At 41.5% G+C, this 27,263-nt stretch overlaps 1 protein-coding gene across 3 annotated transcripts in view; it reads left to right on the top strand.

Annotated features, from left to right (window-relative positions):
- MAML2 (mastermind like transcriptional coactivator 2) overlaps nucleotides 1-27,263 on the top strand; it is a 371,615-nt gene that overhangs the window by 9,534 nt on the left and 334,818 nt on the right. Inside the window, exon 1 of one of the 3 annotated variants that reach the window (XM_057552298.1) lies at nucleotides 25,993-26,037. The exons of the other annotated variants lie outside the window; for them this stretch is intronic. Coding sequence (XP_057408281.1) covers nucleotides 26,008-26,037 — 30 coding nt within the window. The 5' untranslated portion in view covers nucleotides 25,993-26,007. Of the gene's footprint in view, nucleotides 1-25,992; nucleotides 26,038-27,263 lie in introns of those variants that run through there. 3 annotated transcript variants of the gene reach the window in all.

Below are 27,263 nucleotides of genomic sequence, written 5' to 3'. Positions count from 1 at the left end.
AGGTCCCTTGCTCGAGTTGCCAGGGAATCAGTTCTCTCACTGCAACTGCACACAAACAGGCGGCACGAATTTGCCCTCTTCCCAACCCCGACCTGGAGCATGTTGAAAATTTCAAGGCTTGATGTGGGTCTTAGCTTGGAATCTCTTCTTTGCTCAGTACCTCCTCATGTGTGACTTTCCATAAGAAACACGAGGAAAATGCTGCCAAGGCTTCAAAGCGAGTTTCAGTGAGGCTAATTCTTAATCAAAAGCACAGTGTTTCTATGAAGAAGTGACAGGATTAGAATGTGCATAATCTTGTTCTTGGTGGATGATATTTGGATAAGGACGGATTTCTTGGTTCTAACTCAGAGCAAAGAATGTAGTCAAAACTTTTTTGGTAGTTTCTTTATTCCCCATCATTTAAACTTACATTCCCCTCCTCCTCTTGAAGGATAATATTCTGAGGAAATGTAGAATCAAACTCTTGTTGGGTTTGTTTTGTTTTATATTGTTTTTAACAGTGTTCTTGCTTCCGGAGTCACGGCTGGTTCCTATGTTAATATAGAATCATTAACATTGTTGTTTTAAAAGTTCTCTTTTGTCAGAAATGTGGTTCAGTTTTCCAGCACACTAATAACTCTCACCCACATGAAGCCCAACACCTTGAATTCCTCACTGTACAACAGGCTTCTTTTCAGGTAGTTCTGAAGGATTTGAACAGAAAGTTAATTACATGTCTTTTTCTTTTTTTTTTTTTCCCCCAGAAAATTTACTTAAGGCCAAAGTTTCCTTCAACTGCTAATAACTTACCAGGGGTTTGTTGGATACACAGTATAATCTCTTAGCGTCATGGTAACCAGGGTGCAAAGAAGTGGCTTAATTGAATACAATGTGTACTGTACTGTGTCTTTGGAATGATGATTGCCACACTTCGGTGTACACCGCTCATTTCTGGCGGTCTCTGGAGTCTAAATTATGTAAAAATAAAAACATTCTCTGGCTGAGCAGCTGAGAAACTAATTTTTCGTTGTTGTTCACCTAAGTAGGCCTATACTTGCTAAACCGGCAAAGGCTTGCACATTTGATTGCCACACTGCACCATGTAATTTCAGACAGCAAAACCTGTGTGCTGGTGGTATTATCCCACTTGGTTGTTTCACAGAGGTGTTGAAAAAGAGCAAAGTACAGACATAAGCGTAAACAGGAAAGAGCAGTGGTCCTTCTGACAGAAACACAGGGCAGAGGCGATAGATCAGGAAAGTTTGCACCCAAGTCCTGTAGCCATTGCACCAACAAGAGCTTCCTTTTCTCACTTAGATTCTTTGCATGTGCATCTGTTTGCAGGCTCATTCCCCCAGAGAGAGATTCTGAGCTGTCTTTGTGCTAAATTAAACATTAGTTTTCTCCTTGGGAACCTGATCTTCCAAAGACTAGGCAACAGTATCTTTCCGAGAGAGCTCTCAGCTCCCTCAGGAAGAGGCTAGCTCAGGAGCTTTCTCACCTCCACTGTCTGCTTCGCTGGTGTGAGTGTGTGTTTCATGTGAATGTTTTGCCTAACCGGGTCTAGAAGCCCTTAGAGCAAGGACTTGTACTCTTAGTTTTGGTATAATGCAGGAGGACCCATGCTGTCTTAGAATGTATTAAATGGAAATGATCAGAGCAACACCCAGATCATGGAAGATTTCAACCACCCATGGGAAGGAGTTTCCTTTGCTCACTGCCCCCCAAATTCCAAACCCACAGCAATGAAAGAGGGCGTATGTGGCAAAATAGAAGCCATCTCATTTCTGACCTTCTCATCTCCGTCCTGCCCATCCCCTAAGAGGGCTAGTTCATATTGATCTAAAAATAGGCACTATTCTATCAATTTATACAGTCTCATGAACCCTTAGAGAGAAAACAGATCAAACCTGTTTCTCATAGGTGAAAAAATTAAACCCCATTTAAAAGCAAACAAACACTCCAAGTTCCCATAGCAATAGAGGTAGAACTAGAACCCAAGTTTTCTGACATCTGTTCCAGGTTATAAAAAGTAGTCCTTTTTAATAAATCTATAAAAAGAACAGTTAAGGACAATGTAGGATTTATATTAGTTTTGATAGTAGAAGGAGCATGGAGTTTAGAGCCTATGGTAGGCTGTTTTTTATATATTTTAATTTAATTTTGGGGCTTCCCTGGTGGCGCAGTGGTTGAGAATCTGCCTGCCAATGCAGGGGACACGGGTTCGAGCCCTGGTCTGGGAAGATCCCACATGCCGCGGAGCAACTAGGCCCGTGAGCCACAATTACTGAGCCTGCGCGTCTGGAACCCATGCTCCACAACAAGAGAAGCCGCGATAGTGAGAGGCCCGCGCACCGCGATGAAGAGTGGACCCCACTTGCCACAACTAGAGAAAGCCCTCGCACAGAAACGAAGACCCAACACAGCCATAAATAAATAAATAAATAAATAAATAAATAAATAAACCCAAAGTTTAAAAAAAGAATTAATTTTATTTATTTTTTAACATCTTTATTGGAGTAAGTTGTCTTTTAAATGATCACGGTTCCTTCCATCCCACACGCCCCTTTGTAATGTGACTTTACCACTCCTCCCATTGAAAAGTGGTTGCTATTTCTCCCCAGTGAACCTTGAGTAGCCTTGCGACTTGTTTTAACCAAAAGTGTATGACAGAAATGGCATTGTGCTACTTCTGAGAATGGGCTTTAAGAAGCTCTCTTAGATGTAAAATTTGTTAAGGGTAACTCTTAAGTGTTCTCCCATAAACGAACAAACAAGTAAGTAAATAAAAATAAAGAGGACAGGAGAAAACTTTGGGAAGTGACAGATATGTTTTTGGCCTTGATGGTGGTGCTGATTTTCTGGGTGTATACTTATCCCCAAACTCATTGAGTTGTATACATTAAATACATACAGCTCTTTATATGTCAATCATACCTCAGTAAAATGGTTAAATAAAAAAGCCCTCTTGGGACACTGAGACCACAATATAATGAAGCTGGTCTAGCCAACTGGAGGATGGATGTCCACATGTTGAGAACCAAGGAACCCGTGCCTCTAACCAGCACCAACTGCCAACACAAGAGCGAGGCCACCTTGGACCAGCCAATCCTCCAACTCAGCGGAGCCAGACGAGTGAGTGAGTTCAGGTGGAATCAGCAGAGCAACTGCCGAGCCGACCTAGAGGATCATGGGAAATAGTGCATAGTTTTAGCTTAGCAGAGGTTGACTGAATCAGAGCCAGAAAACCTTAGCGTAGAAGACAGTTCCACCTCTTTAGGTGTGTTACCTCAGGACTGGTTACCTAACATCTTTGAAGACTCATTTTCTGCTTTTCGTGATGGTAGAAACTATCTTAAAATGTTGTGAGCATTATATGAGATAATACATAAAAGAACCTAGCGTGTTGTCTGGCACATGGTGGAGCTTAACAAACATTAGTTTCCTTGCTTTGTCCTTTGTCTCTTCTCGCTGTGTTATAATTCAACCACCCCCCCCCCCGCCCCGCCCCGCCACCTTTATCATCTCACTTTCACTTCATGGCATCAGTGTTCTCATAGACTTCCCCAGCTCACTGTTCCTCTGAACAATTTATGTTTTCCCTCCTGCATGATGGCCTGGTGCTGTCATTCCTCCTAACTACCAAATTTCCAGCATTCCTGTTATGCTCCAGGGAACACGGCTGCCTTCGGTAGTCTACCCTTAAAGTAGAAAAGGGTTAACCTCATAAAGATGTCACTCCCCTTGTACTGTTATGCTGCCCTTGGGAGAGTCAAACAGCATAGCAAATATATATGGGCAATGTAATTGCCTTCGATCTTCTAGGTCACAGAAGACTTTGCTAGCGAGTACGGCATCTGGGGGAAAGTAAGCATATTCTGTCTTGGAGAGCAGACTTTCTAACATCTATCCCTGTTATTGTTTTTGTTTGTGTGTTTTTTTTGGTAGCAGATTACTCTAAGGGCCTCATTTTTTCCATTTTACACTTCACAATAAATGAATAAACAAATAAAGAGGGAGCGATATAGTGATACTATATTATACTTCAAATACTTATTAGTGATAATATGAGAATACTGGCCTGGGAACTGGATGTTGAAGATCCCAATGCTCCCACTGATACCAACTAGTAGCAACTTAGTCAAATTCTTTTACCTCCCTGGTGCTTACTTTCCTTCTTGGAAAAACAATGAGGGGCACTTGGTGAGTGGTTTGGCCCACCTCTGAGGCCCCCTTTGGGTTGATACACTTTGAATAAGTTCCCTGATATTTTGCTTCTGTTTTTCAGCCTTCAATCTCGACTTAAATATATCTGCTAGGAAGAATGGAAAGAAGGAGATGTGACAAGAGTGGGAATGTTTTGTTTTGTCTTTTAGAGGAAGTGCTAGTGAGGAGGGTCTGAAGTAATCTTGGAAACAAGGTCTAGCTAGCTGGGGCGGAGGGCGAGGGCACAGCCATGTTAATTGCTTAGCACCCTTCCTAGAAGTAATGAGCAAATCACTCCATATCTGACCCTATTTGATGGGGTTTAGGGTTCCAGTATGAGAAAAACAGTTGTAGGACTAGAGTTTGATTCATTAAAGTGACTTTGGGGGGAAGCACTGATTTTCTTTTCCCCAGATCTCCCAACTACACTTGCAACATTTTTGTGGGTAAAGAAGTTTTCCAATCCAGTCCCCCAGTGAAATAATTACATGAAATATAAAATATAAACCAAAAAGAAAAATATTCTTGTAGAGCCTTCCTTCCTCAGGAATTGACTAGTCTTTTAGCTGTGTACATCGGTCTCTCCATCTGTTTGTCTCTCTTTCATATACATATAACAATTGGAAAGTGCAGATTAACGGATGGGGTTTTATATGCGCCACCACTTCATTTTTTAAACGTGTTTCCGCTTTAAACGGGAACTACAAAAGAGAGTCACTGAGAAATTGGCCTGGAGGAGGGGAATTCAATCCACTACCTCTTTTCCGCGCCCCCCCCCCTTATCACTGAAACCCTAAACAGAGAGTGTAATCACCTATTTCCCAAGGGCAGCCCTAAGCCCTTAAAACTCAGATCTGTTTAAGGATTTAATAGAACTGGAAAAAAGAAATGCACAGGATCTGCTCCAAATCAACAAAGGAAAATTTACCCAACCAAATATTCAATCTAGAAAATTTCTTTGATAGCACAATCCCTTCCTTCCCTATCTCTTGATTTAGTTAGAGCGCAGATCTTCAAATTGCATCTTTATGACTCCCAGAATCTTGGGGGTCTGTGGATCACATCTTAGGCTCCAGGCCAGCCCAGTGCATTTTCTTTCACAAAGCAAGATAACTAGCAGGAAGCCAAAAGGGGCATTTGGTTGTGGTTGTCATTTATTTTGTTTCAAAGGGTAGAAACACTCAGCTTCACTGTTAGATTAGAGCCAGAGAGATGGTGACATTTTCCCTAGTAACTTCTAAACTCTTTAGCTTTTCTTCTAAGATTTTTTTGATTTTTAGATGAAAATGCTTGATATTATGTTTTACAACATGGCTTTTCTTTTTAAAAATACTAAAATAAAGGAAGTCGTGTTGCCTTTCTTTTCCAATAGAATGGGTCTTACTTTTGCTTAGAAAATGTGCCCCAGATTCCCATTACATATGCACACATGCACTTACACACACGCTTTGTTTACCATGGTTATTTTTAGTATATATAGTAAAGTATTATTAGTAAATAGAGACACAAATTGATTATATTGGTGAGTTTACAGAGAAAATAAAAGGGAGGAAATGTGTTAAAGAGTATGGGAAAGATCCGTTTTAAAGACAGTTGCTCCAGAAGACAGGAGTATGCCAAATTGCAGAAAGTAGGAAAGAGAACATTGTATCCCAGTGGTTAAGTGTGGAGTGACAGGAGACCTCCATTCTGGTCCAAGCTTAGCTGCTAACTAACAGGGTGACCTTGGGACCAGTCAGTCCTCCTTTGTTTCTTAGTGTCTCCATCTGCAACCCCAAATGTTTGGATTCCTCAGCACTTTGCTTGGCTGGATTATTCTTGACACACAGGATTTGGCTCATATATCACCTCCTTTGAGAGACCTCCCTGGCTGCTCTGACTAATGTAGACATGCATGATTGATCTCTTTTTCTCTCGTCTTCCCCTATCACTTTACCCCTTTATAGAGGTTTTGTTGCCTTCGTAAGTTTTATCACTGAGTTTATGTTGATTCCTTATTTATTTGTGCATTTCCTATCTTTCCCCACTGGGATGTAAGCTCCATGAGACCAGGGACCTTGTCAGTCTTGTGCACCACATGTATCCCAGCCCCGAGAAGTTCCTGGAACATTTTGGATCCACAGTAAATGTTTGTTGAGTGAATGACTAGATTAATGGCTTTTAAGCTAGAGATATCTTATGAGTCCTTCAGGGATGAAAGTAGGAAAGAGAGATGGAGGAACATGTAATGGGCCTCCAAGGTCTCCACCTCCTGTTTAATTATGGGTATATTATGTATATATGTGTATATATTATGTATATAATGTATATATTATGTATATATGTATACATAATTATATATATTATATAATATATGCACATATATTTGTAATACAGACATATGATTATAAACTTAGTAAGAGATATATAAAGCATATATAACATATATATATAAACACTAGTTTTTAATTACACTAAGGCATATGTGCATATTATATATAATATATATAAAGGTATATCTATAGATATACATATGGAATATAGATATATGCCTTAGTGTGATTGAAAACATGGTTCCAGTGCTACAATTATTTGAAAGATACAGGGGCATGACAATCTCTTAAGATTGTTCCCAGATTGAAATTCGAAAGCCCAGTATCTCATAAGTAAAAAATATTGGTGTAAGGAAAAGGATGATAAGATAGAAGTTATACATGTCGAGTGCCTACTGTATGCTGGGTCCTGTGTCAGGCCCTTGGACCACACAGGAAAGACAAGGCTCCTGTTGGATGGAGTTTATATTTTAATGGGGAGGGGCGTAGGGACAGAGAGTAAACAAACAAATAAAGGAATGAGATCAATTTAACTAGTGATACAGTAATGCATAGCTCTTTGTTCCTGAAGGTGGCTGATGGGAGATTGATTTGGGTTGATTAAAAGGAGGCAAACACTCTGGGAAGTGGAAAGTGATAACCCTAAACAAACAGTTACCCTCAGAGCTCAAAGATGGGCTCCTTTGCCAGTGCCTGCTGTGAGCCTGGACAGCTGCTGGCATAGTGGTCCTCCCGGTCCAGGCCGTGTGCTGCTTTGGCCAGTGTGTGTAAGATGCTGGTTCTGATGCTTCTAAAGAGGAGGGTGGCCATGTCAGTACCTTCTGTTCCTTGGAGCTATTGTGATCATTTTGTTAGAAGTCACTGAGGTTTGAGAATTAAGGAGAAATGGCTGAAAGGCTCCTTTTGAGGAAAAGATGACTGTCACCTGCCTTTAGCCGTAGAAACAGGAAAGAGATGGTCAGGAAATTTGCACCAGGACCATAAGGAGGTAGAGGCATAGCAGGCTCTCAGGAGGCAGGCAGAAGCGGTAACTGGCGTTTGCAATAGTCATCATAATGTCATCCTACATGTACAAAGCCCATGTAGTCCTCACAGGAACCCTGTGCTGTAAATAAGGTGACTGTAGCTTTTTTATTCTAATTAGGAGAAACAAAGTCGGAGCAGCTGAGAAATGCTAATAATATCTTACTTTTGAATAGCAAATTTGCAGTTTATCGAATGTGTATACACAAGTTATCTCCGTTTGTTCTCTGGGGTATTATTATACCCATTTTAGAGACTGCTAAGAGGCTCGAACTGGCCTGTACTAACCCCACTAGTGAGCAGAGCCGTCCTGACCCCTGGGCTCTGCAAGGCTCACAGCTGGCAGAGTGGAGTAGCTGGGCCCCAAATGCACCACTGAATTTGCATCTAAGATGAGGACATTGACTGTCTTGAGCTCCCAGAAGCACACCCACACATATTTTGAAGCAATGACTCGGCTAGAAAGAATGGCAATCATGAATGGAATGAGGATGTCAGACACCCAAGGCACATCAAATCTAGAATAAGGGAGGCTGGAAAACGAGTCTTTTTTTTTTTTCTTTTTTAAAATTCATTAATTTGTAAGAATACAAGTCTAGGTGAGAAAACTTTTTTAATTTATGAAAGCCTACACTTTGCTACCTTTATTTCTTATGAGTCTAGTGAGTCAACCCGCAGGTCTGGGGAGAGAGGGCTCCAAGGTGGTTATGAAGAGAAACTTGAATCAAAGAAGCAGATTCATCTCTAAAACCAAGACTGGTCTAAGTTTTTCTCCTTGCTGTTGCTTATTTTGGATGCAGATCTTAGATGGGGCTTAAGGGAGAGACCTGCAGCTCTTTGCTGAACAGTGATTTTGAATACACTCAGATCCAGGTTGAATGTGTATTTTATGTTGGTGGGTGTCTTCTCACTACCTGGAGAAAATATAGGAGTTCATAATTGTTAGGAGTTTTGCTTCAAGGTGGAGAAGTGCCTTATTTATCTTTGTATTTCCACTATTACAATAGAGTCAGATATCTTGTAAGCAAGCATTTGGTAAATGTTTGTTAAACTAAACTGTGGAGAGCATGCATTTTTAAAGGACCCAACCTTTTATATTTCTGTGACTAAATGTACCATGCACCAAGTGTGAAACATTGATCTTTAAGGTATTCGTTTGGTTCAACATTTTTTAATCACGTTTATTAAGTGTTTAACATAGCAGGCACTCTTCTAAGTGTTTCTTTGAGTACTAACCCATGTTTCCTCATAATCACATGATGAAATAGGTAGGTATGATCTTATTTCCATTAGACAGATGAGGAGGTTGAGGCATGAAATAAAGGGATAGGCCAGGACACTCATTCATGCACGTGGAGTCGGGGTTTGAACGGAGTGGATTATGCTACTGCCATGTATCTAGTCATGGTTTCCAACTGCATCTAGGAGAAGGTAATTATAGGCAATGTCAGACTCTAGCTCACACATGATTCAGGCCTGAGTTTGGAGGCCGTGTGCAACAAGACATTTGAATGTGAATAACAATTAGAACTAACTCGTTGTGTAAAATGCAGATAGAATTCTGAATGAACGCCTACAGGCCACAGATTATTCTTTGAGACAGTTCAGTTGCCATTCTCCTGTTTTTTAAGAGTAGAAAGTGCTTGAACATGTAGGATCTGTGAGTGACAAATATGTTTCAATTTGCATGCTGGAGAGGTTGGTAGCAGTCACCTGGAGGGCTGCATAGAGGATTCTAAGGCAATATCCAAGCTCAGTGGGAAAGAAGGCCATGGTGGTTCATTGCTGACATCTTCAGGATTGAGGAATCCAAACCTGGAGGTTCTTTTTTTTTTTTTTTTTTTTTTTTAATTTTTTTTAATTTTTATTTTTTTATTTATGGCTGTGTTGGGTCTTCATTTCTGTGCGAGGGCTTTCTCCAGTTGCGGCAAGCGGGGGCCACTCTTCATCGCGGTGTGCGGGCCTCTCACTATCGCGGCCTCCCTTGTTGCGGAGCACAAGCTCCAGACGCGCAGGCTCAGTAGTTGTGGCTCACGGGCCCAGCTGCTCCGCGGCATGTGGGATCTTCCCAGACCAGGGCTCGAACCCGTGTCCCCTGCATCAGCAGGCAGACTCTTAACCACTGCGCCACCAGGGAAGCCCTAAAACCTTTTTAAATAGCCAATTTGTGTTGAGCTATTATGTTCAGCCCATAGTAGGCTTCAGGAATGGAGTGGTTCTGTGGTCTCTTGGAAAGTAATTTCATTTTATCAATAACTTCCTTTGACCCTAGAAGATAAGGGATGTAGCATCTTGAGTTTGTGAACTCCCTGAATTTAATGTAGAATTTTGGGTGATGGCGTACACGCATTTTCCATGTGGACCTCTTCCATAGCTTTGTCAGATTCTTTAAGGATTCCAAGGGCCAAAGAACCTGAAGCCGAGGCTTGTGGTGGTGGGAAGAAGAATCCAGTGAAACTAAGCTAGTGTGATTCTTCAGTCTACACAGAGCAGCCAGTTCTAGGATATCTGATGTTTCCTTTTGTTTGTGTTATTGTTTGCTCTAGTTTCAGGAACCTGAACAGCGAGCACATGCAGCTTTCTTCATGCCTAACATAGTTCCTTTAGCTTGGACTTTTGTTATCTATCTAAACATTTTCGTCTTTCCGAAAGGCCGGCAGTCCTCAGGTAGCAGCTGAACTCTTTGTTCTGTTTTGCAGTATGTTCTGAGCCCCGGTCCAGCGATGTTTTCCTTTGTTTTTAAGTGACCTCTCACCATTTGGAGCCTCCCTTCCCTCCCACCTTGACCTCTAACTCCAAGTTTATGTGTCTCTGTGTCATTGTGGGGAACTTCATGATGAAAAGGGTAAAGCTGGATTGGCGCTTCGTCTCGGGGATTTTTCATAGTAACACTGACTCTTTATTATTAGCTGTGCACTCCAGGCTGCTAGAGTTCGTATTTTGGCAGTGGACCATCAAACACCCTATTTTTAAGAGGCTTTAACTTAGTTGTAAACATGTGCTGTGACTGGGAGCTCGCTTTCTTTACTCATATTTACCAAAAGTGGTTTAACTGTTGAAAAGTTGTTATAAAAAAAAAAAAAAAAAGCTCAGACTTTGGGACTGTTTTTCCACTCGTCTAACTCAAAACTATGCGCTATCTAAAAAAAGAAAATTTGGCATTTAGTCACTAATTTGATGGTCCAGTCATATTGGTAATTTGAGGGGAGGAAGCAATGGAACTGCTAGGTCATTTTACTTTGACAAATGCCTGTCAAACTTGCATGGAGGGAATAATGGTTGCTACACATGTTAACATGATTGACCAGAACAACTCAAAAAAAGGCAGTCCAATACACTGAGTAAATTGCTTATGTCCTTAAAATTTTCTATATTTAGAATAAAAGCTTTCTATACACATATTTCCTGCACACTCTAAATTCTCCTAATGGACTTTACTGGTCCCATTAGGAGAATATAAATAATATCCCAAACTCTTGTCGGTGTGCCCGTACATACAAGGGCCATTGATGTCTGGGGGCCTTAAAAAGTCATATCTAGAAATTTGATGAAGGAAGGAGTATCACAAATATGTTTATTCCTTTTATCTCTGGAAGGAATTTCGGCAAGTATAACAAAACACACATTAATCTTTCGAGGAGATTGTGACTTAGAGCCGTAAAGCAGGATCTTCGGGAATTTAAATGTTCAAAAGGAGGGGTTAAACTTTGACATCTTCCTCTTGTGATCGAAGATTCTAAAAGTAATGTTAGGCCAATTCTTGTGCTCCATCACAAGAGAAATACCAGCATTCCACGAGGGGTTAGCCTTTCTTCAAACCTTTTTGCAACAGGGGAGGGCAACTGTGCTTCCAAGATTGGCCGCATTTATGAGGGGGAGAGAATAAACGCACACGGGAGCGTGTGTGTTTCACGGGTCACGAGCCCAGTGGGCAGCCGTAAGCTGTGGAAGCGCTTCGGCCTGGAAATCTGGCTAGCTGATGAGTGCATCTTTTCCGCGCAGATCCTGTTGGAAGGCACCTTTCCTCAGTGTTGTTCTTACCCCTCAGGCTGCCTGTAGATGTTCTGTCCTCCCCACATCCCAGGCAGATGAACACCTACACTGACAGCACGTGGATTCCACAATGTCCGAGGACATTGGCTTCCTTGGTCCTTGTCATGTAATACGTCGTCTTACAGCCATGCTTCCTGCTCTGACTTTTATAAATTTTTTTTTTTTAACTTTGGGTTTGTTTATTTATTTATTTATTTATTTATTTATTTATTTATGGCTGTGTTGGGTCTTCGTTTCTGTGCGAGGGCTTTCTCTAGTTGTGGCAAGTGGGGGCCACTCTTCATCGCGGCGCACGGGCCTCTCACTATCGCGGCCTCTCTTGTTGCGGAGCACAGGCTCCAGACGCGCAGGCTCAGTAATTGTGGCTCACGGGCCTAGTTGCTCCGCGGCATGTGGGATCTTCCCAGACCAGGGCTCGAACCCGTGTCCCCTGCATTGGCAGGCAGATTCTCAACCACTGCGCCAGCAGGGAAGCCCTCTGACTTTTAAATCACTCTCCTTTTCCAGTGCTTTCAAAGACAAGAACCTTCTGGTCCTGATGGACATTCATTCAGTATAACACACACACACACAACTCACAAGCTCCTCCTGTCTCCATCTTTTTAAGGTAATAAGGAATGGAAGACTGACCGTTTATAAATCCAGAAATTCACAAGAGAATGTCTCCATGCCAGAAGAAGGTTAGTAGGTGGAGAGGACAGAAGCACAGCCAGCCTCACAGTGGGCCTGGTCCTCTCTGCTCCTGTCAGTTAGATCTGCTCAGGGATAGGACAGGATGTTCACCAGGGTCATCTCCAGAGTCAATGAAATGTGCTTCCTTGTTGAGTTGCCATGAGCTTGGGTATACCCTTGGGAATATATAGGGAATTAGCTTAGAATTATACTCTTCGGTCAACTGCCCAGAGCTGCTTTGGGGCTATGGTGATGCTCTAAGTGGTACCTTTCATAATGACTCCCTTCTCCTAGCTTCCCAGTGTGTCATCAGACCTTTGATTGTACTTTATTATTAGGTTTGCAGTGGGGCATTAATTGACAGGTGACATAAGCCAATGAATATAACAAGGAGTTAATTCCACTTCATTCCATTTTCCCCTTCTTGAGCTGCAAGTACTTCATAGATATATCCTAATTTATAACACCCCTTTAGTGGAAAAAGCATCATTGCCTAGTTTGCATGTCTCTTATCTCCCTGAACCATCCTGGAAAGCTCTCTGTAGCTTCTGCAGTATGATCTGGTGATTCTCATTGATAAATGTTTTTTGGGTTTTTTTTTTCACAACCATTTGAGCGAAGTACTGCTCTAGGTACTTTGCTGAATTCAGAAAAATCTCAACCAGTTCTCTCAGGGCCAACCTTCTACGTATGAGCTGTGATGTGCTCATTGACTTCGCGGTACTTATTACAACCTGAAAAGTATCAAATTGTTTTGTTTTATGGGTTGTATTTCTTCCACTATTGAATGTAAGATCTTAAAAAATTAAAATAGAATCAAAATTAATTTAATATCAGCAGGAAGATTTTTCCTAAAATTTGTAAGAATATCTCGTCCCTCCCTTGAGGGAGGCGTGTACTACCCCCTGACCTGGACCTCCTTCAGAATAAGCACAACCGTAATACCACATCTGTACCCTCCTGTAGCTACATATGTGCATAACTGTTCTGTGAGTAACGAAGAAAAAGAGGCCATCGTGGATCAGAAGGGCACATACTTATGCCTTTAAAACTTTCAGGAGGGAGAAGAATTTGCAGAACTGAACTCTTAGAATTCTCTGTAAGAATTTTTTAGCATGGATTTTTGTTCAAAAGTTAGATTCCATGTTAATGAGATGAAAAGATTCGTTAATTGTATCAGTTATCTATTGATGCATAACAAATCACCCCAAAACTTAGCAGCTGAAAACAGTAAACATATCCTATTTCATGCAGTTTCAAGGGTTAGGAATTGGGGAGTGCTAGCTCAGGGTCTCTCGTAAGGTTGCGGTCACCTCAAGGCTTGACTGAAGATGGAGGATCTGCTTCTAAGTTCACTCACATGGTTGTTGGCAAGACTCAATTCCTTGCTGGCTGTTGGCCAGAGGCCTTAGTTCCTTGCCTCCTTGGCCTCTCCATAGGCTGCTTGTGTTCTCAGGCCACAGCAGCTGGCTTCCCCCAGAGACAGTGATCCAAGAGGGAGAAAACCAACACAGAAGCCACAGTCTTTTACAACCTAATCTCAGAAGTGACACGCTTTTGTTTGCGCCATATTCTGTTGGCAACATAGGCCAACCCTGATGCAGTGTGGGAGGGGACTGCACAGGATGTGAATACTAGGAAGTGGGTATTGTTGGGAGCCAACTTGGAGGCTACTTAATATATTAATGAGTAAACATTAGCCCATAGCCCAGGTTACCATGTCCTCTACTATGATATTAAGGAAGGTTATACCACTGACTATTCTAAAATTAGACCATTCATTCATTTCACTTGTATTTATTGAGTACCAGCTATATACCAGGCACTGTTCTAGGCACTTAGGATACATCAGGGAATAAAAGAAAGATCCTCACCCTTGTGAGTCTTACATTCTGTTTTATATTCTGCTTTGCATGTCACAAATTCCATGGATCAGGGCCCAGGTGATTACGGTAAGTACCTGGACCTCAAACCATTGTTGCAGGCTGACTTGCATTTGACCAGCTTCAACTGAAACAGGGGTAGCTATTTTCTTTATCTGCCAGAATAAGGGTAGACTTTTTGAAAGATGTAGTAACAATATAATCTCTCTAGTGATTACATTCTTTTATTAACTCACTGTCTTAAATGATGGCTTCTCTGTCTTTGATAGCTAAGTGAGGAAGTAAAGTACATTACTTAAGAATTAAGGGAAATAGAGTACATTACTTAAGAATTAAGTTTGGGAGACCCTCCCAGAATTGAGTCATACTCTTCTGCTTTCTTACTGTGTTACCTTGGGTGTGTTGTTTGACTCATCTGAGTCTCAGTTTTGTCATCTTTAAGATGGTGCTAACAATAGCACCTTTCTTGGAGTTGACTGAAAGCCCTTATCGTAAGATTTGGGACATAGATATCACTCAGTTTTATCTGCCTTTTCTTCTTTCTGACTGCATCTGTGTACTGCTCACAGACTCATTACCGAAGGTGCTATCAGAAATGACCCACTAGTTCAACCCAAACTAAACCATCCAAGACAATAAGAGGTATCATAACTTTACTCCCAGAGCTATGGCTGCTGCTAGTGTGTATTAAGTGGGAAGAATAACTCAATCTGGGCTTCATAAACTGTGTTAAAGCCTTTGATTTATCATCAGGAGCTTACCATTTAGAAATGTAGAAGTGTTTTCAGTATCCACCTGCTGGTTTCCTACTGATGCTGTTTCTGTTGAATATACTTTACTAATAAGTCATCTGTCAGCAAAGGAACCTGGAGAAGAAAGACTCATGTGCTCAGGGGTTTCTCTCTCACTCCGTCAGTCTTGGGCACCTGAGCTAGGAAGCCCCTGCTTTTTCTTGGCTGAGCACTGAGCAGGCAGCTGCTTCCTGTCACAGAGGTGGCCGCCTTTCCAAGGCTGGGAAGCCTGTGGCCCCGCCCTCAGCTCCTTTCTCGCTTTCCTTCCTCTAGCAGTGCCATCAGAGAAACTGGCAGTGAGAAGGAAAGGACCCGTGTAACTGCCAGCCCCAGAAAGAATATACAGATTGAGCAGCTAGGTGTATTGTAGTGGAGGGAGGTGCAGTATGATTCTTGGAGATACCCGGTAATTTGGAACTCTGTGCATTTTACATGCCACCCCCCACCCCCCCCCACCCCCCCCCCCCCCCCCCCGCCTAATTTCCCCTTGCCTTCATTGGGCAGGAAATCTATGCATAGGTGATACATAATCCCCTCAACCATTGAAAGACGTGAACAAATGTGACCAATTTCCAGGCAGTCATGGGCTCTGGATTAGCTTAAGAGGAAAGGAATTCTGAAGACTGAGGACACACCAGGGTGGAGAGGGCTGGGGGGGGCAAGGAACAGATGTGTGAAGTCAGGCAGTCCTGAGTTTGAATCCTGACCCTGACACTGTGACCTCAACGGATGGTATTTTTTAACCTATCCCAGCGTATTCATAGAAAAAATGAAAATAATACCAACCTGTGAATGTATGTAAATCACCTAGCACTTTGAACAATTAAAAAAAAAAAAAACAAGCAGAAAAAGAAGGTCCCAGGAAACATTTTTTTTCCCCAAACTCCACCAGTTTTCTAAGTTAATCAATGTAGAACATCACATTGTTTTTATTAGGAGAAGATATTTGCAGCTTCCAGGGCTTCAGTTCTCAACATTACTGCGTATAGCAGTCACTGGGGAGTGTGTTAAATTGCTGGGCTCCGCCAGCAGAAATTCAGGAGCTCTGAAGTGGGATCTTTCCAGAAGGTTCTCAAGCCACATTTGGAGACACAGTCTTTGGGGTAACTCCAAGTCTTAGAAGGTTTTGAAATCACCTTGGCTTAAACATTTTAGGCATTCGTGGAGGTCAGATAGGAAACACATTCTTTTAGCTTTGAAGACATTGAACCATAATTATTTTAGAGCTATCGGTGCTGTGCCTTTCTGGGTGCTTTGGAAGGCACAAAAGCAGAGATTTGCAAAGGTGTGCCTTCCATTCTGTGGGAAATCTGCTGGCTTCCTTTGTGACCTGGATGGAACAATTTACTACTTTCCACAAGCACCATTTAAGAATGCAAGCAGGAACAGGACACCCAGGAATATCTGTGGAATGCAGGCCTGAAGCTGAAGGACAAGTAAAACCAGAGGGCTTGGGAAGATAACGAATGCCAAGAGGCGGAGTGCTTAACCCTGAAATGTGACTGCCCACCGGGGTGGGGAGGACGCTTGGAGCCCAAACAACAGAGGAGTCATCTGACTCTCTGACCTTCTCTGTCTGTTGGGTCATTTTCTCGATTCCTCCAAGACGTAGCTTGAATCCCCTGTCTGGTCACCATCTTGGACCAGGTTAGTACCTTCTCTACCCTCAACTGCTGCAACAGCCAACGAACCTATGTCCGTTTTAGTACACACATGGCAACACAAGTTACGTTCTTACTATGTAAGATTGTTCACATCATACCCCTCCTTAAAAGTCTTTAGTGGCTTCCTGTTGCATTTAAAATAAAATCCAAACTTTTTACCCAAGCTTGGAAGTCCTGCACAGGCTGCTTCCTACTGATTTCTCAAGCCACCCTTGCCCTTGCTTAAGGCGCTCCAGCTACATGTGCAGCACTTATCTCCCCAAATGAGTCAGGGTCTTTCCTTCCATGGAGCCCTTTCTTGTGTGATTTCTCTAATTTGTTACCTGACTGGCTCCCACTTAATTTTTAGATCTCTACTTAAATAATAGTCTTACTATTATTTACCTTCTAAAGAGGTTTCTCTCCTGTTATTCCATATTTTTGCCCTTCTTTGTTTTCTTTGCAGCACTCATTACAAGTTATATTGTATTTTTAAAATTTACTTATTTTTTTCCCATTCTGGTCCATCATCCTCTTTAGAGGATGCTCTCTTCTTCACCAGTGTATCTGTGGTACCCACCAGTGTTTGGTCTCTTGTTGAATGAGCAAACATATACTCTGACTTGCTAGGGTATGAAGAAGGATTATTGGGAATAGCTGCTTCTGTTTTCCAAACAAAGTCATCCTTCTAGAATATTCCGTGGAAGGCAATGCAGGAGTGTGCAACAAGTGACTCAGTCACCCAAACTGAAATTCAAGGAATCATAGATTCTTTCATTCTGTTTTTCAGAGAAATCACAGGCCTACATATTGCCCAAATGAGAGCAAGGCTGGGCCCATGTGATAGAATATGTGTGCATCACAGTGTACTAGTGCTTTTGGCTACCTTCATGGCTCAGTCTAACTGCTGATCTGACCACTGGGAAGAAATGAGTTCTGAGGTTGGGTTACATAAAACTGAAGCATGCATCAACAGGATCAGGGTCTCCACAACTTCCTCACAACCAGCCCCTTTGTGCATTCTGACAGTTAGGGTGAGATGCACAGCCCAGCACAGGGTGATAGGGAGACTTTGGGCCAGGTGTCCTCAGGGACATGCCAGATTGCTTCCTTCTCTGTTGGGCCTTCTGGGTACCAGGAAGGAGGGGAGTAGGGCATTCTGACTTGTCACAGTGGGTGAGTGAATGCTATCTGAGGACAAACCAAGAACACTAAAACACTCTGATTCTAAGGAGACAAAATCTTTAACGAGTGTATGAAAGCAATAGAAGTGTGGAAACCATTCACAAGATCCTGGGACACAAGGACTAGATTAAATGTTAAAGTTTAAAAGAGCTAGCATTAGAATAAATAAAAGGTAGTTCTATTTTATATAATACGTAGTAAACTTGTGGGAAGTCTAATCGCAAGAGGTAGTAGGCTGAATGAAAAGAGAAATGTAAAACAGATTAGATGAAACGTAAATATATTTTATAGGTGACCAGAATGTATTATTTAGGGAGTGTTTGTGGATATTATTTCTAATCTTTGAGGTTTACAGTAAGGACAACCATGTTGTCCCACAAAACATTCTTGATACCATTTAGTCCCTTATCCTTTCAATAAATATTTATTAAGCACTTTCTGTACCCATGGTACTATACCGTGAGCATGGTCAGAAGTTGCCAGTTGTCCTTGGGGGCAAAACCTGTCTGGTTGAGAAGCTCTTTTTTAGTATATTCTTTAGAACTGAAGGAAATGACCCAGGTTGCTGGAATTAGATTAGGGACCCCATACTGTATATCTCAGAAGCTTCCTAGTGCCTCTTGTGTACCTTGATAGAACCTCTAGAGTTGGTACCTGTTGTTTTGAGTAGGACAAATGTTTGGTCTTGTACATTGTAAGAACACAATTCCTCACTGGCTGCTGTGACACCCAGTTGCAGCTGAGATTGCTGACTTCATTTGTCCTCTGGCCTACAGTCTGGACTGTAGCGGGCTGGGATAGAGCCTTGCCTGCCCCTGCCACTCCCATGGCAACTTCCCCTGTGAACCGTTTGGTGCCTCATGTTTATTCTGGGTACAAAGTGAGTCTCCATTATCTTCTCAACAGAATAAAGGAACAGTCCTTGACACCGGGCAGGAATTTCGGAGGCATCTTGGAAAAGGGAGAAAAAAGTTGAAATATTTTCCCTGTGTTTTAGGTTATCTCAGCAGAAGGAGTTGAAACAAAGAGAAGGCGGTGACAATGCCGCTGTGCAGAAGACTCATTATACCTCTCAGATACGGCACTGGTCGCCAACCCACGGGAAGGATGCTGTTATTGTCTGGGAGAGGGTGAGGCCTCGTGAAAAAAGTCTGTGGTATGAGGAAATGTTAAACAAACTGGTCCTGTTCTTATTAAGAAAGAGGGGGATATCAAGATGGCTTGAAAATGATTCCAAACTACCACTCAGAGTTAAAGGTGCTGACTATGGAAAAATCCAAAAACGTGGCCTGTGTCAGGGCCCAGCAGGTCACATGTGTCTAACCAGCAGCTATTTGGCCTGGCTGGCAGGGCACGGGCTATGAGGCCACCTTTGCCTCTTGGCCTCTTTATGTTGTCATCTTTAAATCTCATCAGCCAGGGTTCAAGCTGAGCTGAGATCTCCTCTGCACAATAGTCCCAGGAGACCTTAGAAAGTTTCCCTTCTTGAAAAAGTTCTGCTTCAGTGTGCCTCGAGTTTTTTCCTTTCCTTTTTCATATCCCACCCCTGCTCCCAAAGACCCCACTGTGGGAAGAAAACAAGCAAAGAAAAATCTAGAAAAAACAGGTAAATTACTGTGTGCTCCTAATCAAACTACTGCAGAGAATGTTTTCAGGCTATACAGATTACCTGATTCAGGAGTCAGACTCACCTGGCGTGCTTGATAAAATGCAGATTCTAGGGTCCTGTCTCAAACCTAGGAAATCCAGATGTCTGGTATAGGGCCCAAATAGCTGCATTTTCAATAACGTATGAGAACCTACATGAGGACAGGGATCGTTGTCTTTTATTCGTAAATGCATCCCAAATACCTGGATTACTTCCTGAAAGCACTGAAAATATTATAGGGCACTGTAAATATTTATTAAGTGAATGGATGAACCAAAGCCTCATAGGGTTTGTTCATTAGGATTGCTCTTCTATGAAATAATAGCAGAAACCAGTGGCAGGAGAGAGGGGTATTTAATGGGAGGAAGACAGACTAGAAAAGAGGAAGGAGAGAAGTCAGTTTGAAGAATGGGGCAATTTCTGGGAGGCTAGGCTTAAGTGGGGCACGAAAATGGGAGACTCTGGCTGGAACTTGTGGTGGGACTTGGCAGACGAGGAAAGGAGCTTGAAAAAAGGGAAATGCAGTGAGGCAGTGGTTACAGCAATGGTTCTTAAACCTCAGTGAGCCCCCCAGTCCCTGGGAGAGCTTGTTAGACCTCTGATGGCTGCTCTCCCCTCCCCACTGAGTTTCTGATTCAGCAGCTCGGGGTGGGGCCTGAGGATCTGCATTTCTAACAGCTTCCCAGGTGATGCAGATGCTGCAGGGAACTTTGTGAGCCACTTAGAGTTAGACTGTTAGTCTCAGGAGTCAGACGGTTTGGGGTATGAACCCCACCTCTACACCTTGCTAGTTGTGGGAACTTGACAGGTTCCCTAACCTCTGTATCTCAGTTTCCTTCACATGTAAATGCGGATAATAATGATGGTTAAATGTTGCAAAGCTTACTGAGTTGATGTATTTAAAGTTTTTAGCAAAGTCTAATGCCTCCAAGCACCCACTATCTTAAAAATTATTATTTTATCAGGTGCCACTGCTATACTTTTTTGGAGAAATAAGGGATATAGTTGTTACTCTAATGAAAGAGGAGATATGACTTCATAGATCTTTACTAACAGGATGGACCCGTTCAGATTCCAACTTAACTATTTATTTCGCTGTCACAATATAGTACCTAACTAGCTGAAATTAATTCCTGATAAGAAAGTACTCAAAGGCTAATTTTCACAACAGGTAAAACATAAATGGCCTGACTGGAGATGGACAGTGTTGATGGTTCTACAACAATATGAATGTATTTAACGCCACAGAGCTGTACACTTAAAAATGATTAAAATGGTAAAGAATTAAAATGGTAAGTTAAAAGAATCTGAAAAAGAATATATATGCATATATATACATATATATGTATATATATCTATATCACTTTGCTGTACACATGAAACTAACACAACTTTTTTTTTTTAAATGGGAATTATTTATTTATTTATTTATTTATTTATTTATTTATGGCTGTGTTGGGTCTTCGTTTCTGTGCGAGGGCTTTCTCTAGTTGCGGCAAGTGGGGGCCACTCTTCATCGCGGTGCGCGGGCCTCTCACTATCGCGGCCTCTCTTGTTGCGGAGCACAGGCTCCAGACGCGCAGGCTCAGTAATTGTGGCTCACGGGCCTAGTTGCTCCGCGGCATGTGGGATCTTCCCAGACCAGGGCTCGAACCCGTGTCCCCTGCATTGGCAGGCAGATTCTCAACCACTGCGCCACCAGGGAAGCCCACTAACACAACATTTTAAATCAACTGTACTTCAATTAAAAAATTTAAAAAGTTTTTTTAAATTAAAAATTTAGCATATCAGAAAAAGTAAATAAATAAAATGGTAAATTTTTTGTTACATATATTTTACCACAATAAAAAAAATAAGGTAGATGGCCTGAGTATTACTTTCCTCTCTCTCCCTGATGATCTCCTATAGGGAAATTCATTTTGGAATATACTTTAGCAACTATTGTTCAGATCAGCCTACTTAGTTTGAAGAGTGACTGAATTTTGAAACACAAATTGTACATCCTCTGGGCGAGCTCTCTAGGCCTGCCATTGTCAATGCAGTCTCTGATAAATCAGTTTTAAAGATGAATCCAGTGATGTTGTTAAGGTCCCTAATATTGAATTGCAGTCACTTCTCATACACAAAAAGCCCACCTTTCTGGATTCTCACTGGATGATTGAAAAAGAAAATGCCCTTAAGGACTTGGCCTGAGACAGCCTGTCTTTTGCTTTGAACTTTTCCTTTGTGAGATGATGAACTTGATGGAGAAATACGGGCCATTCACTCATTCTAGTTACATAGGCCTTCATCTGGTGTCAGTAACCTCCTTTTTTATGGTTACATACTACCCTGGCAAGAAAAGATATCTTTGTTCTTAAAATCAAATACTACAGCAATAGAAGTAAAAGACCTCCTGATAAAAAGCATATGAAGGATCTGGGAAAAATCACTTAGAAAAGCAAATGCAGGTAACTTTCAATTGCCCATCTCAGAGTGAAACTCAACATCACACAGAGGTAGTCCCCCTATTATAAGAAAGTTAGATCCCCAAAGCTTGTAATCACACTGTGTATAACTTGGCATGCATTTTCCTATAGCACCATTTCTACGTGTAAGACTATATTTTGAACTTCAGCATGGAACTTGGAAAATCAGGAAGAGAGGTCTTTGCTGGCCTCAGCTATGAGAATCCAATCTAGGTTGAACAGTCTCTAGCCATCTGTAGCACCAGCCCTGGAGTGATGTCCCTTTGCTACCACTGCTGCCATCCCCATGGGAGGCAGGTTGCAAGTTGTGCATTCATATCACAGCAATGGCTAACATTCAAGGTTGGAGCTATTTCAGAAATCACAATTTGGTTTTATAAGATGTTCTGCAGAGACATCTTAGGTAATAAGTGTTCCTAATGATTTTGAAAAATGGAATTAAAGTGGGTTGTGACTATCTAGCGTCTTCTCTTTCTGCCCGCTCTTCAGCCTCTTCTTTTGTTTTATGTACTGTTCTGTTGCATGCCAGGAATGGGCTTACATGATTTCTCAAACTCCAGTCAATGTAAATAAACATAGTATTTGTAGTAGAGTGGTGAAGAGCTATTCAGACCTGGATTTTATGTGAACTCTTGAACAAATTACTTAACCTCTTTGAGCTACAGTGTCCTTATGTATAAAATGGAAGAATAACTCATAACAGGTTACTGTGAGAGTTAAATGAGATGAAATATGTAAAGTGCTTAGCCTAGTGCCTAGACATAGTCCTAAGTGTTGGCCATTACTATTGTTACATGCTTCTTGGGCTATCTGTTGCTACTTTTCTGGCTTATGGTTAATGCACTCATCAACATTTGCATAAATGATGTTGTAAAAATATGTGTTATAAGCATTCTGTGCATTTGCACAGCAGGTTATAGCTTATAAAGCAGTTTCTCCTTTGATCCTAGCACAACCCTGTGGAATCAGAAGAGCCGAAGATATCTCCTCTTTTTACACATGAGGAAACAGGCCCAGAGAGGTGTAATGACTTGGTTTGGACTGATTTAGGCAGAATGAAGAGTCAACCAGTGTCAAGACTCTTTAATCCAGTGCTTTCTGTTACCTATGAGAAAGTGTCTTCTAATCACTGGTATTGCCAACCTAAGACTAGGAAGAAAAGGCTTACATGTTTCTTGCTTTAATAATTTGTTTTTTAGAAAATGTATCCAAGAAGCCACGCTCTCTGAATAGGGTTTTAATGTTTATTTTTCTTCCATGTACTGAAATTTTTTAACTCGTGGGCAACAGTGTGGTAACTTGAAAGATGATCCCAGGGATTTCATGCTCCTGGCAGTTTCAGGTCACACTGGGGTGAAATTTGACATACTCTAGTTACCCCTAAGGTAATGATGTTGTTGAGATGGTGGAAACCCTGATGAATTCTTAGGCAGAATGAATCTAAAAGGTTGTTTCAATATTTTCATCCCTTCTAAGTGACTTTGACTTTCCACATACTGATTTTTAGATTACTTAGTTAATTAAAAAAAACTTTAAACTTCTGACACAATAACAGTTTTGGCTGTTTTCTTTGGAGTAGTCTCCTTTACATATCAGTTCTCTATATATCTATAATAAAATTTCCTTTTTGACATAATCACAGCATAAACTGTTATAACTTCTTGGCTCCAAATGTGACACTAGTTTTTAAAGGAGCAAGAAACAAGTGTTCTCCCTATCTGTCATCATGTAAATGTTAGAAATTAAGAGTCTTGAAAATCATCCATTTGGGACATGTAATATGATAATAGTTAAGGCCTTGGGCAGTAGAATCCAAGCTCTACCATTTATTAACTGAGCAAATTGAGGGAAATTATTTCATTCTAAGGCATTGATTCCCCCTCTATCAAATGGTGATGTAATTGAACCTGCCTAACAGGGCTGGTGTGAGGACTAAGTGAGAAGGTGTAGCTGTAGTGCCCAGTAGTAGGTTGGATGCCGTCATCCCCATTATCACCATCATCACCACTGTCACCACCATCATCACCATCATCATCGTCATCCATGACGGTCTCAGTAATCTTGATACTGGGTTGTATGCCTCTCTTTGTACAGATTCCATGGTTGTAGGTGAGAATGAGTCACTCGTAATTATGAGCAGAATAATGTGTGATAAACTTAAATTATGCAGTTACTGCAGTCTTTTTACAAAACCACATCTATAGGGTTAAACTGAAGGGCAGTTTTGAGACTTTGGTCTCTGAGTGTGAATGCATTGTCAAGCCCTTCACAGTAAAATACAATAGCATTCCAGATCTCAGTATGATGTCAGACACAATGGATTACTCATTTCAGTGGGAGTTCATTCTCTCCAAAAACCCAAAAACATTCATCCAGAAATTTCAAGGCATACTGATGAAGACATTGCCAGCTAACTCCACCAAGGACACTTGATTCTCTTTTTTTCTTTCTCTTTAGCTCTTTGTTTTGCTGAACTTAACCAGTGAATTATTTTTGTTCTATTTTATTTCTTTATGTTGCAGACTTTTACATTTGGACAGGAGTATGCAGAGCAGAAAGTATATAGCACATGTGTTGTTCACTGTGTATAAAGGAAGGTTTCATTCATTCAACCAATATTTGCTCAATATCCATTGTATTCAAGACACCAGTTTAGGTACATGATACTTGACTTCAAGGGCTAGATTCTAGTAGGGAAATAGATTAAAAACAAGCAAACACAACAAAAAGTACGATAATAGCAAGTGATTATTGACCATGGAGTCCAACTTTCTTTAAATTTAAGCTAAGACATAGAGGAGTAGGAATTAGCCATGGAAATAATTTTGGAAAGTGCATTCTGGGATGATAGAGCGACTCTGATTCATACCTCTTTTCTTTTTTAGCTCAATACTTTATATCTGTGATAGGTTTCTTTCTTTTTTTTTTTTTTTACTTTTTAAAAAAAATTAATTTAATTTATTTATTTTTGGCTGTGTTGGGTCTTCATTGCTTCGTGGGCTTTCTCTAGTTGCGGTGAGAGGGGGCTACTCTTTGTTGCGGTGCGCGGGCTTCTCATTGCAGTGGCTTCTCTTGTTGTGGAGCCCGGGGTCTAGGCGTGCGGGCTTCAGTAGTTGTGGCGCATGGGCTTAGTTGCTCAGCGGCATGTGAGATCTTCCCGGACCAGGGCTTGAACCCATGTCCCCTGCATTAGCAGGCGGATTCTTAACCTCTGCGCCACCAGGGAAGCCCCCCTGTGATAGGTTTCTTACTGATAAAAATTACCTCATTAGATTGAGGGGTTTTGGAAATGATTGAATAGAGAATAAAACATAATGGAGTCTATAGCAAGTGAAAAGGTGACGCCAGAATTTAGAGTAATATCATAATTATTTAAATTGTCACTAGAATAGATTTGGGGGGGATAGTATTTAAATACATGTAGAGTCTTGAATAACACACAGCAGTCACCCATATGTATGTTCAAAAGGCTTCAGTTACTTTTCAGAATTCTGCTATTGTTTAGCAAATCACTGGATTTTTTTCCCTTCCTGGTTTAGGATATCATTGAAATATCTTGGTATAATTACTTCCATACTTTGTCATTAGTGTTTTATATTCTTTATTACGTGGACTAACCCCCCAAATTGTAGCTGTGCTGAAATGAAACTTCCTCTGAAATTTTTGTTCTAATTCTGAGGTTTGTGGGATCCCAAATGTAATCTATAGCACTGTTTCAGGTTTGAGTCTAGAATTATAAAATCTTCTATGTACATGTGCAGGGCTTCACTGTAATTCAGAGTGGAACAATCAGCATTCAAAACCACATGAAGCTAGGACTCTCTTCCTTGCCTTCCCCACCCCCCAATAAAGTGATATCCACCCATGAGTCACAGACCATTCATTCCCTTGGGTTTGGTATTAGTTCTGCTCCTGAACTCTCATGGGACATCCGTCGCCTGAAAATCAAATGAATACACAAGGAGAGATTATCATTGTAGGGGATTTGTGGGAGCCCAGACACTTTTTATGAGAAGAGATTGTCCCCTCCAAGGATGTTATTTGAATCTGAAAAGAGGCGGTCATAAAGGAAGTGGCGCTGCTTTAATCTGCTATAGGGAGCTGCCACCCTGCTCTAGGCGGTCTTCCCATCTGAGCAAGAATGAGCATTCCGCTGGAGAAAGCAGCTGAGGTTTGAAAACAGTTCCAATTTTTCAGTTTCAGGAATGTGTCGGAGTTGCAGCTTTAAGATGGCATTTCCCCCCTCTCCGCTGTCGAGAGAACCTGGGCTAATGTGAATGGGAGTTTTGTATGAAGGTTGCAGGACGAGCCAGAGCCACTTGGTAATCAGGGCAGCAAAGCACATTAATCCTTAAGGGATATACTTTACATACAGCTTCTCTCTTTTCTTTTAAAGTGAAAGTATAGGTAAAACTTCCATGTGCTCCTGTAGCTATCCTGCCTTTGATCTCATTTTAAGTTCTGCACTGAAGGCAACTTGATCTCTGTCACTATCTCCTTTCAAAGATGATAATTAGCACAGTTCTAGGAGACTGGCTGCAATGATACCCTTCGCTGTTAGAAAAGGGGAGCGGGAGTAAGGATTGGAGTGATTGTTTGCTGTGTTGATGACTGTGATGTTGCCATGGGAAAGCTCAAGACTTCAGGAGAGTTTGTGTTTTGTTGGGCGAGGTGCCAAGCTGTTGTGACTTATTACAGCCCTGTGAGTGAGCCGTACAGAACAGTATCCTGTGTAGCAATTCAAAGGGCAGGATCACTTTAATCAGGGAAAGATAGAGCACTGAGTATTCACATTATGCTTTATTTCAACTTGGAAATGATAAACAAAGCCAACATTTTTGGTAGTCTCTGGGTTTGCTCTTTTAACTTTGGAGGAAAAACAAGTCAATTCTTTGCACTCACCCCAACTCAAAGGCAAAACAAAAACGCTTCTGCTTTACATAGAAAGACCCCTTGTCAAGAATGGTGTGCTCTCAAATAACCACTCCACCCACAAACGCTAGTTCATCTTGACTCAGCCTCAAGAAAAGCAAAACTTTGCAGGCAAAGTTGATTTGGTGTGAAAAAAAAAAAAAAAAAAGAAAGAAGGTAGAAGTTTGGGAAGGTTACTTCTCAATTCAGACTCCAGGCAGGCCTTTGCCTTACTCATGTGGGAGATTCAGCCATTTGTACCCCCCACGTCTAGCTTAATACATGGCCCAGCCTAGATGTTTAGTCATTGCCCAACCACACCAAAGGCAAGGAGTTTTTGTTGGCGTTGTATGAAAAGTTAATATATAGATCCGCGTAAAGGAAAAATATGGAGCTTTGTGTATTATTTTGCCCTTTCAGGTCCCAAAAGGCTAGCTATGGCCCCCTTTTTGCAGTAGTCAACACAGCCCTAATTCTTTAGGAAGA

This window comes from Balaenoptera acutorostrata, chromosome 9 (assembly GCF_949987535.1).
Source record: "Balaenoptera acutorostrata chromosome 9, mBalAcu1.1, whole genome shotgun sequence".
Lineage (NCBI taxonomy): Eukaryota > Metazoa > Chordata > Mammalia > Artiodactyla > Balaenopteridae > Balaenoptera > Balaenoptera acutorostrata.
The sequence above is the reverse complement of the archived record's forward strand: the minus strand, read 5'-3'. Positions and strand labels throughout refer to the sequence as shown.